Source organism: Gouania willdenowi, chromosome 4 (genome assembly GCF_900634775.1).
Source record: "Gouania willdenowi chromosome 4, fGouWil2.1, whole genome shotgun sequence".
In the NCBI taxonomy this organism is placed as follows: domain Eukaryota; kingdom Metazoa; phylum Chordata; class Actinopteri; order Blenniiformes; family Gobiesocidae; genus Gouania; species Gouania willdenowi.
The window spans coordinates 31,669,332-31,681,692 of NC_041047.1; the positions used below are offsets into that span (position 1 = coordinate 31,669,332).

Sequence of the window (12,361 nt, forward strand, 5' to 3'; positions counted from 1 at the left end):
ATTGTTGACAATGAGGAACCTGTTTGGTATAATTGGTCGATCATACACCCGTATAAATAAGAGTTTAGTAACAAGAATTTGAACATGAAGAAGATACCACTAATTGTCAGTTTGATAAAATGTATAAAACCTTGTTCTTTATTTTAAATACCTAAAAAATGTCTATATCTGTACTTTACAAATATATTGATACGTTCCTTTTTGTTGCCAGTCACACTGCACATTCATATCATGAAGTTCATTTCAATTCAGCTTAATCAACTTCCCCACATCTCCATCGTAACCTCATATGTTCTGCAGCACTTTACCATCATTCTATCCTGTGGTTGCATCAGTTAGCCATTAGAACAATTACACAGTTAAACAGTTTTGGGAATTGAAGGATATTTTTTAGGTTATATGTGATTTGATGATTGATCAATCAATTCTTTGCAGGTGTCGACACGTTTATGACAGATGTTTCAAATTAAGTGTGTTGCTGACTAAACCAAGAAGATTGGAAGCATCCAATGGCTGTGAAGACAACAGCTTCAGATCAAGATCTGCCTTGTCACCATAATTTGTGATGTCATTGTAAGTGATGGAGGACCGCCCTCCCGCTATTTAACTCTGCCTCTTTTCCTGTTGCATGAGAGGAGGGGGCCACAGCTGTGACCTGAACTAAACCATCCTATATCTAAACTAGTAATAAATATTTCAACTTAAACAGACTCTGGTTAAGATTTGAATATGTTTGTCAGGTTCTTCTGAAGACAGGAAAACTGAATTACTGACACTATTCATATGAATTGGAGAGTTGACACTAAATCTATATCAGCTTCTTCATATTGTCCTAAATTAATAAATTTTTTCCTTCCGTGTCTTGTTTTCCCAACAACAAAAACCATGTCGATCATGACATCAGAAATAAATGTGTGCATTTATTTATATATAAAATATACTGTACATTAATAATAAATTTAAAAAAACGCTGACCAGGCTACAGATCTAGATTTGAGAGTAAAATAAAGAACACAAATCCTTCACACTAGATAAGAAGCAAGCATCTCTGATATTTGTTCAAGCATTCAATAAAACATTTTATAAAAAGAGTTTAAAGCAATTCTTCAACCACTGCAGTGGGAGAGACCGCCAACATTTAAACCAAACCACACCTCCAATGTTTGTTTTCAGCTGAGACCAAATCAAACAATGACGAAATCATTTATTAATTTAATTAATGCGTGTATATTACACACACAAACGGGAGACAAGTCGATCTGAAACAGATTTCAGTTAAAAAGCATTCAAATCACTGGATTTCCAGCCAATCATGGAGTGATGTCATAATCAAAGCATTGCTCCTCATCACCAGGCTGTAACTAGCACACAAAACACAATTCTGTACATTATCTGCTTAAAAACACAGAATTATCTGAAGTGTGATTAGCTGTGCTTCTGGGCTGAATCATTCCTGTGCACACGTCACTGTGTAGATATCGTCCCGGCGCTGGGTGGTGATGGGGATCTGTTGTCGTACATCAGCCAAATACTGCAGGTCTGGAAACACAGTGTGGACACTTAGCAGTAGCAGCGACTACATCACAGAGAGGGTCAGTATAATCACATTAAATCAAGACATGATGCTACATGATGCTATTATTTTACATCATTGGAAAGTAACTTCAGTCTTGTAAATTCACTGGTCTAATGGTTAGAGACAAAACTGCTCGTCCCTCACCGATGTCAGCATAAATGATGGTTTCCTCTGGTCCGGCTTTGGAGACGACCTCTCCCCTTTAACATGAGAACATACCTCATATGATCACCACATCCACTGTTTGAATATCCAACAATCACATGATTAGCATTTCTCCACCTGAATCAGTTTTAATGACATCTTTAAATACATCAGATCTCTTCATCCAGTCATTGTATTCAGGCTGCTTTATAAAGGAGGTAGAAGCAACAGGGCAGAATGATGTTCTTTACAAAGTATTGTATCATTTACATTTGTCAAAGGCAAAATTATCAAAGATGTTTCCAGCTGTGGTCAGAAACCCGCTACATTAGCCCACATGTTTTGGAGTTGCCCTGTCATTATTAACCCTTGCCACAAAGTGTGGAATATAGGTTTGAGGTCTGTCCAAGTTAAAGGGGACAGTTTTTCTCAGAAATTGCTTAAGATAGGAAAACCAAATTTGGTGTGTGACTTCAGGGCATCAATACCTTGATGGAGTTCCAAAATGAGAAGTGCGTAATTATTTTTTCCAGAGTTATTGCCCTTGTTCCGTTTTTCTTTACTCTGTTGGAGGTATCTTCAAAGGAGACAGCTTTTCTTAGAAACCGTTTAAGATAGTTAGTAATTTTACATTCTGATGTGATATTTCATTAAGGCAGTCATACACTACGATTTTTGGTCCATTTTGAGCCGATTTTTGACTTGTGCGTCTATTTATAGGAATCGTGTGAGTCTCTGCTAGATCGCGTGCTGTGCATCGTGTAGTATACTGTACATGGGGTCACGAGATGCGATGAAAACCTGACGACCAACTCCCGATCAACAATCGTATGGTCGTAAGGAAATCAAACATGTTTGAAATCCAGTCACTCCTCGTTAGGGTTTTTCTTCTTCGTCTATTTTAATGGCGACGCTTCAGAGTTCTTCTTCTTCTAATTTGTAAGTTGCATTTCCGGAAACAAGACCCCGACGTGTCGTATTTGAACGTACAGTGTGAGCAGTCAGATCGTGTTAGAGTGTCGGTCTTACAGTATGAGAACATGAATCATGAGCTGCACACATTCGAGCTCTGAACCTGAGTCGCACAGTTTGAGCTGGAGCTGAGTGCAACGATTGAAAGAAAAAAAAAAATAAATAAATCACTGTGTATCCCAGCCTTTATGTATACATCAAAGTTGTTAGATTTAGGACATTTAAGAAAAGGCTGTAAGTTATAATGACAACCAATCTGGAGGGGGATGTTGATGACCATGTCTTCTTATTGGACACTGGAGGGAGGAGACCCCGGGGAAGACCCAGGACACTCTGGAGAAACTATGTCTCTCGGCTGGCCTGGGAAAATCTCGGGATACCCCCAGAAGAGCTGGATGACGTGGCTGGGGAGAAAGAAGTCTGGGCCTCCCTACTAGGGATGCTGCCCCCACGACCCGGCAACGGATAGAGCGGAAGAAGCTGGATGGATGGATGTTACGTGACGAGCACACCTGGTATTACTGAAGGAAGTGTTGAAACTAATACAAGTGGAGAAATGTTTATTTCTATTGAGAGTAAAGGTAAACATTTTCTATTCAATCTGGGAACCTTTTTATAGACTACTTTAATAATAATTAGCCCATAAAAGAAAGGTATTAAACAACGTACTATTCACTCCTCCCACTTTTCATTCTTTTCTCTTATTCATGCCTTTTATGTGTGCATGTATGTTTATGAGTATATATATATATATATATATATATATATACATACATACATGTTTTTATTATATTTAATAGTTTTTGTATCTGGGTACTATGAGTGCAATGCTAACATTCAGAATGCATCATCATACCATCAAGCTGTACTTGTGTACATGTATGTTCCTAAAAGTTAAAATATAAAGAGTTTGTAAAAAAAAAAAAATATATTATGTTCTTTCAAACAAAGGTTCAGCACTCCTGCTTTCTCGAAAAAGTACCTCAAAAACTTTAGACGATTGTTACAGTTTGGATCAGTTTCTATGTTCACACGTGTATTAGTTTGTTCTCTGAATGCTGTTGTTTACGAACCACGGGTTGACAACAGTGCTGTGACCCCAAGCCACGTACGACGCCGTCTCATCTCTGGCAGGTGATGCTGTGGCCACGTACACCTGGTTATCCACTGCCCTGGAGAAATGCAGGACGATACGGGTCAGACCACATTAAAATGCTTAAAATGATATCATTAGGACATACAAAACAAGCTGCAAACTTGTGTGTCCAAAAGAGACATTCCCGAGTGGATGAAAAGGGAAAAACCTTCCAAACACCTTCGAAAGAGGAACTATTCTTGAACTGGAGGAATGCCAACAACGTCTGGCAGGGAACAAGGCCAACACGAACAACGATAGAGAGGAGGAGGAATTAAAAAAAAAAAAGACAACACTGACTACAGATGAGAATACACAAAAAAGGACTGTTCAGAACAACTCAAGAATGTTTGACCAGAGAGACATGTAAACCCATGTAAATTTGCGATGGTAAAACAGGGGACGGGACCCAGATAAGCAAACTGCTTCTCTCGTCTCCTTTCTCGGCATGTACAAAAAAAAAAAAAAAAAAAAAAGTAAACAAAAAATGTAATGAATGTAACCATGTCGGAAATAAACTGAATAAATAAAATAAAATGAATAAATAAATACTTAACTAATATAAAAACACACATGTTGTCTTTGAGAGGATTTTCTAGAGGCCTTCCACATTTGAGAATAAAATGTATCATCCAGATACAGTATGTTGTTTTTCATTAAAAAAAAAAAATCATATTAAATACCACAGTGTCTAAACAAAATCTATGCTCTTGATGAAAAACAGAGAAAATGTCTCTTGTTCATATGTTTTGGTGAAGTTTCCATTAAAATGAGTTTTGGGAAACTTAAGAATACAATTGGGAAAGTAAATAGTTCTGCGTGTTTGCTTTGAATCCAAGGTTGGTGTTAGATATGTTAAAATAGCTTTGATAAGGGGTGGGGACCCTAGTGCATATGCTGTATGATTGTGAAAACTCTAAAAAGAGGCGGGATTTGATCATCTGTAGCTTAAATGAGATATTCAGGTTACATCTGGTTAAAGAACCCTCCATCTGTATACTTGGTATTTTACCAGACGGTGTTTTATCTAAACGTCATAGACTGTGGTGTCGTCTCGCGCTGGTAACAGGATGCAGAATAATATTACGGCACAATGGCAAGCTACGAGTGGGTCATTTATAGAATGACAAGGAGGGAGGACCTGTTTAAGGAGATATGGGGCCCATTCCTCAGTTATAGGACTGAAATGGAAATTTTACTTGACCTTAAGTGTTTGAATCAGATACATTTAGTGCATCTGAAAATCCCAGAATGTTGTGTTTGTTATGGTTTGTTTTTTAGTTTGATTGCTTGCTGTCTGGCCTGAGTGATATTTTTTGCCAGAATGTTTGTGTTGTATGTATCCATTTCTATATACATGTTTATATTTATCTAGGTTCAAAACAAAAAAATAAAGGAAAAGCGAGTGAACAGTTGTATGGGACGTTGCATGAGCTGTCTGCACTTTCAATGTGTAGTTGATGTGGATGTACATATATACATTTTGTTGTGTTGACTGTTTATTGTGGATGCTTTTCAAAACATAATTTAAAAAAAGAAAAAAAATCAGCAAAATGTGAAGTGAAATAAATATTAAAAATATGTTGGCTATGGAAAAAAAAAAAACCATAGCCTTCATGTTGAACCTTCCTACTATAATATGTGTTTGAATGAGCCGTCATCGCTCATTACACTAGTGAAAATAATGTACAACCTAAAATCTGGGAACTTTTGATGAGGTGGATTGAAATTATTTGATGAATTTTTGATTACGTGTGTATTTTTGTTGCATTTTTTGTATTATTTATTTAATTTTAATGCATATATAAATGCCTTTGTATGTGTATTATCTATGTATCTATTTATTTTTTGTTTATTGATTGTACCCTTTCTGTTGATATGTGGGGCATAAGGGGTGAGAGGGTGGGGGGATTATGAAATTTTCAGAACATGACTTTTTCAGTAAATACCTCTATAATAATTACAAAAAATATTATTGGAGAAAAAATAAAATCATTCTAAATCCATATCATCTGTTATGGTCATGAAGTCAAGTGTAAAGACTAGTTAAAGTGCACTGACCTCGCCCTCTGCAAGATCTCCCAGTGGGCAGGACCAGTGGTCATGTTGAAGGCTCCAGGGTAAAGCAGGAGCTGACAGTCTTGGAGTAAAATGAATATTAGTTACAACTAGTTATTAGACAGCAGCAATGTCGATGCTGTCCAAACATCCTGTACCTTTCCTGCTGTAGAGCTGCGCCAGCTCCGCAAACCTAATGTCGTAGCAAATCCCCACACCCACTTTGCAGAAAGCTACAGGAAGCACAACAGGTGAGAGCTGCATCCACTCAGAGTGAGATAAACTAAACAAGAGAAACTTTTACTGACGGGTGTCGAACATGGACAAACTTCTGCCAGGGCTCAGGGTCTCAGACTCCTGGAAGCGGATTTTTCCTGGGACGTTGATGTCAAAAAGGTGAATCTTATGGGACAAAACACAAAAAGATCAAAGGCAGAGATGCAGTTTCCTTTTATCTTCAGTTAATCCTAGTGAAGGTAGTGTACACCAACCTTCCTGTGTTTGAGGATCATCTCTCCATCAGGGCCGAACACAGCGCAGGTGTTATACAGCTTTCCATCCTCCTCCTCAGGGATGGATCCTGTTCAACACGTCACAGTCAAGAGCTCATTATCTTTATAAGCTCTTGACTCTATTGACTCTATTTCCTTTTAGTCTACACTTTCTCCTCCCTAATGCAAGTACGACCTGTTTTAAAACTACTGTGCCTGTATTCACAAAGCATCCTAAGGCCAAAAGTTTTTTTTTTTTCAAAATATATGTATTGGAAAATATATCCATTGACAACATACAGTGGGGCAAAAAAGTATTTAGTCAGCCACCAATTGTGCAAGTTCTCCCATTTAAAATGATGAGAGGCCTGTAATTTAAACCTACCATTAACTTTCATGCTATGAAATCAGTTTACGTAAACAAAGCATTTTTCTGTGGTTGCTATGACAACTTACGGACGCCAAAAAACATCAAACCAAAAGCAGATTAATATCCGTTTACGAACAGAGTGGATGTTGTAATTATTTTCTTGCTTTGTTTTTTTCATTATTATCAATATTTTTATTTATATTTTTTCCCATTTGAATGTGTTCCTACACGACATTTGAGCAGTATTTTGTATGGGGACACGTCTGGTCACATGACCACCTGTCAGCCCAGTGTTTTATATTAAGAGAGCTTGTGGTTTTAGCTTTGTTTTGACCACTTTTCTAGTGAGAAATGTAACCTTAACTTTCATAGTATCCCCTTGATTTATGTATAGGATCCGTAGTTTGTTTGTTTTGCGATACATCAATTATGCTTTATGCTGTTGAAACGTAGCGGAAGTGGTGTTTTTTTTTTTTTTCCCCACCAGAAGTGATGTCGAATTACGTGTTTACTTCTTAAAACCCTGAATTATTTACTTTTTACTATCATTAGTGAGGATGCAGAGCAGGTTGTTAAGTTTTTCACTATTTTTTTTTTTATAGTGCATAAATAGCCTAGAAATTTTTTTTTTTACGTGTTTTAAAAAAGTCAATGTTTATAGAATATTCTGACAATTTTTAAATATTCCAGTAGCCTTTGCTTGTCAAAAAAAGCACAACAAAGTTTTCATTTATATTAGCCCTTCAAATAAAACAAAACATGCATTTCCAAAAAAAAGTAGAGTACATTAAAGGGGAGGTATGATGAAAAAAACACTTGATAATGGTTTTGATACAGTGATATACTGTACATTCCTTTAGCCTCATTCAGAGGGTCAGCTTTAAACGAGCGAGTTGGATTTTGCCCACGTTGGCAGGTGATGTCACCTAACACGCCTCCTAGAATGTGAGCTCCTCCCTCTCCAACTATTTAACAGCTTAAACAAACACTGTGGTTTAATATAGAATATATATTATACTTTAATACCATATATGTAAATACAAACTGCACTACTTTTTCTGCTGCCGAATGTGTTGGAGTCACTGTTTGGAGCCACGGACCCATTGTTTACACACATATCAGCTGTTAGCACTCTGTGCTAATGCTACACTAACCTATGCAGCGAGACCTGACATCACTTGTGAACTGAGGAGGAAACGATGCTAACAACGGACTCGGTTGTGGAATTGGATGCTTCCTACTTTTACGTGGTGATGGAGAGCGAAAAGGAGAGTTTGGCTGTTTGTGTGCTGTGTGTTGAGAAGCTGCTGCACTTCTCCAGCAACGCGCACTGACTCAAAATCACTGCACTTTGTTTGATTGCGTCACACGCCTCTTCCCTTGCTTTTAACTCACTCCATCAAAGGCCGAATGTGGCTTTTTTTGCAATATTTTGCTGAATATATTCGGTTACTGAATATTCGGTGCATCCCTAGTATATATTCATACATGCATGAGCAGACTGTATATATAGATAGTCGGCCCATGCATGTATGAATACAGACTTCCTACGGGCACTACACTAGTAGTAAAAATGAATAAAAATAGAGAAACAAATAAAAATAGGTAAACACCATCCATGAATCCATTTTTTGACCAGCTTGTACCTTTTTTCAGGGTCGCGGGGGTATGCTGGTGCCTATCTCCAGCATAAAATGTTTACAATATTGCTTGTGGACAAACGTTGCCATTACACATTTTGCTGTGAGACTGGGTTTATTATTAATATCAAAGTAAGAGATGTCATCAGCTATAGCCTTAAAGGTAGACTCCATCATTCACCTGATTGAGAAGAACTTTGCTTGTGTGCTGCAATCGCCGCTGCAACATGTAACACTAGTCGCTTGTGCGCACATGGAAAGGGAACGACAAATTAATTTGTCTGAAATGCTCTCCAAAGTCTTCCTCTTCCCTTGTGCCATGATCCCAGGACCCAGATTCCCTCTTAATACTTTTACTTCGTTTTTTAAAAAAGCTCCAGCAATCACAGTAATCACTGACAGCTGTGTCTGCGTCCACCTATATAACACCAAACGTATCATATTCGATACATGAGTTTTGGAACTCTATATAATCAGTGTGATTTTTTTTTCTTTTCTTGAAAAACCTGATGTATACTATTATATACATGCAATACAAGGATAATCCACCATGGGGCAGTAATTAGTTCAGCAGAAACCTCCAGCAGCTCTACAAGATTATCGTTTATATGGAAAGATGCACAGGTGGCTTTCCAATTTTAAAAAGATTATGGTAAAAAAAAACAAAAACAATAAAACATCAAAAGAAAAAGTTACTGGGTTGATTCGTTTATATTTCATAATCTCTGTTTTAGTAAAACCTTGTTGAAAATTGTGTATAGATTTGATACAGCAGGTATACAAGTTCATGTAATTCTAAAGTCAATTGTCATTTTATTGCATTTCATACATCAAGCAACAAAAAGTGTTTTTTAGTTTTCAAGTAAACTAAATACAGGTTCAAATGCATAATTTGGTAAGCTTTTAGAAGACTGCGTCATACCCAGCACAGGGGTCAACCACACCTCCTCACCTCAGAGTTCCATGCTCGGAATTTTTAGACTAAGTTTGGAGCTCTCAGGACTCTGAGAAGCTTTGTGAATACAGGCACTGATATTTGGACAGCTCATGTGTAATATATGTATATAATAAGTCTATTTAATAGGTGAATCACCTATTGTTTGTTTGCCTTTTGAAGAAATAACTATAAGAAAATGAAAACCATGTTCTACCACAAAATAAACTGTATTTTAGTGCTTCTAGTATTTGGTGTCTTGGGCTTTAGATTTGTTATGTTCCAATATCTGCATTCATTTTAATGTGTTACTTAAGTTTTAGACACTATATTCTTTGTGTACTGTGTTATTTTGTCAATGAAATCATAAAAAAAACATTGCTGTTTGGTTTTTCTTTTTGGCAACGAGAGGTTAAGGTTTGTTTGTCAGAAAGTCCATAGATGGATAACTGTGCGTTAATGGTTTACTAAACTGGTACATACTTATTTAATGTCCCAACACTTGTAACAGAAAACACTGAACCAGGGGTGTCGAACTCACTTTAGTTCAGGAACAAATACAAAGGAGTTTGATCTTAAATGGGCCATAATTTTTTTTTTTTTTTTTTTGTGGGCAAAACAGCAACATTAATATTCAATGGTTTGTACTTCACCGTATAAATGATAAAGTATGTGAGTATATCAGTCACTGCAGGATCTTCACTTAAATTTAATGTAATAATTTGAGAAACATTTGCCAGATTTAGGACAAATGTTGAGTCATTTCATCAAGTTGAGATTAAATATGACTACTGTCATGTGATGTAAGAACTGGGAAAATGAGGTCTGCGCATATATTGTAGATTTTAATTTATTTTTTGTGTTTTGAGGGGCTGAGATATCTACAACTGAATTAGTTGGTAAATTACAAAATGTTTCATGTTTTTTCTAGCATTTTTTACTGTCTCGAGCAGGATGAATTTGATGCTCTAAAGGGCCGTATTTGGCCCCCGGGCCTTAAGTTTTAGACAAAGTTAGAACAATTTCATTACCAGTATAGTACAAATTTCTGAGCTTTTGGTGAAGTAATGTGTGATCTAAATAAATGTGATGTAAAGATTAATCGTGAGGCAGTTAAAAATCGATTCAAAAGTGTCATGGTTCACATTGATACTCTGAAATTGAATCGCAGTACATTAAAAATATATATATATATATTTTTTTTTTTTTGTTTTACAGCAAAGGGCGCTATCTTTTTAGAATTTGAAACTCCGGATGCACCACCGTGTTTTAAATCTGAAGTGTGGAAGCATTTTGGCTTCCCTAAGACAAAATGAAAGAGTTGAAAAAGAAAGAACACGTGAAGATAAGAGGAGCTCAGAGAGGAAAGGGAGAAACAAGAGAGAGAGAATCAAAGCCATAGTTTGCGTATTTATTTGTTATGGAATTTGTTTTAAAGTCCAATTGTTAAGGCACAAAATACATTTTCAGTTGCACTTTTAAAAAGAAAAGGAACTATTATTCAGTTTTGCATAGTTTACTTTAGAGCCAGAATTTAAATGAATAGGCTTCTTCTTCATTTGTACTATTTCTTTATTTATTTCATTTATGATTTATTTTTTAAATAAATAGCATTGTTTTGCACAGTTTATCAAGGGATTATTTTGACAATTAAGATTGAAGAAAATAGTGCAGTATTTTTATTTTGAAGAAAATGATGAGAGTTATTGTCGGTCACAAACCTCCTACTACATAGACTTTGTGTTCTCTGGCAGCCTCTGACAGCACCACACTGGACTCTCCAGGGATCTTCTCCGCATATTTGGAGAAGAAACTAGTTCCATATGGAGAGTTGAAGCATTCCTGTTAGAACAGCACAGCTGCTGAGTGATGATGTCATTGTTTAGTGATAAACAGCCTGAGGTGCTGCTCACCGGTAACAGCACCACGTGACTGCCGCGCTCCGCCGCCTCCTTCACTCTGCACCGGGCTCTGCTCAGGTTCTCCGCTTTGATGCTGCTCACCTGCAGCTGGACCACAGCCAGACGGAACTCTACAACACACACACACACAGAGGCAGTTCTGTGCATGTCACCGGAAACAGGCAGCGCTTTCCTCGTTTACACACACAAACTACAAAAGTTTGACTTACTGTTCATGACTCTTGATACCATAGATATAGATATATCGGAATATCGCAGACATGCGAACAGCTGCCAGACAAGTCGCTCAGTACTACACTACAAGACGTCACACCCGGCGGACTGCTTGGACTTCAAAATAAAAGCCCGTGGTTAACGCTTCTTATTTTGTGGCAGTTGGCAAACTAAAACGTGCATTACCGCCACATACTGTTTCTAAGTGGATCAGAGTTTAAGTTTCTGCGTTAAAGCTCCGTTTACGCTCAATAAATGTATTTCAAGAATAAATTAAAGTATATCGATACTTACTTTACGCATATTTAACGCAGCTATGGATTTTTTTCAACATGATTTTCATCCATGGATGATTATGGTATCTATGGATGATTTTAAAACTGGATTTAAGTTTAAATTTAGTCAAAATGTAATTTAAATGTAATTAATTTAATCAAATGAAATTTAGATTTAATTAAATACATTTTTTATGAGATTTTCATTTGAAAAAAAAGTTGTTTTTTTTAGTGTATAGCTTTATTAATATATATACAAGTAGTAAAAACAGAATAAACAAAGCCACCTGGATTTAAAAATGTGCAAATAAAATCCTGATAGCTAACCATAGTACGGATCTAAGTGGTGGGTCGATGCACTGAGCTCGCAATACGATGGGCTCGTGATAATGATATACAATATTTTTTGGCAAGGAAGAAGACACCCAAAAATTGCAAGTGGAAAAATAACCGTGCTTTCATTAGCCTTTACCTCTGGACATGATCTTTTCAACACAATAGGAATATAGAAAATTAAAAACAAAACAATATGGTGGTATGTTGAGCTACCACTGTTGACGATACACATTTTAATATCAAGATATCTTATCACATAGCGTCCCAATTTTTTTATAAATACAGTATAAATGAT

The 12,361-nt window shown here is 36.6% G+C and overlaps 1 protein-coding gene across 1 annotated transcript; it reads right to left on the reverse strand.

The window, feature by feature from the left end:
* Nucleotides 1-1,199: 1,199 nt before the first annotated feature.
* Nucleotides 1,200-11,561, reverse strand: nit2 (nitrilase family, member 2). The gene is made up of 10 exons (XM_028443978.1): nucleotides 11,452-11,561; nucleotides 11,234-11,352; nucleotides 11,042-11,162; nucleotides 6,377-6,465; nucleotides 6,194-6,287; nucleotides 6,044-6,118; nucleotides 5,889-5,967; nucleotides 3,766-3,864; nucleotides 1,721-1,776; nucleotides 1,200-1,539 (listed from the first exon to the last, which is right to left on the reverse strand). The coding sequence occupies exons 1-10, from the start codon at nucleotides 11,471-11,473 to the stop codon at nucleotides 1,448-1,450; spliced, it is 846 nt and encodes a 281-aa protein (XP_028299779.1). The 5' UTR covers nucleotides 11,474-11,561; the 3' UTR covers nucleotides 1,200-1,447.
* Nucleotides 11,562-12,361: the final 800 nt, after the last annotated feature.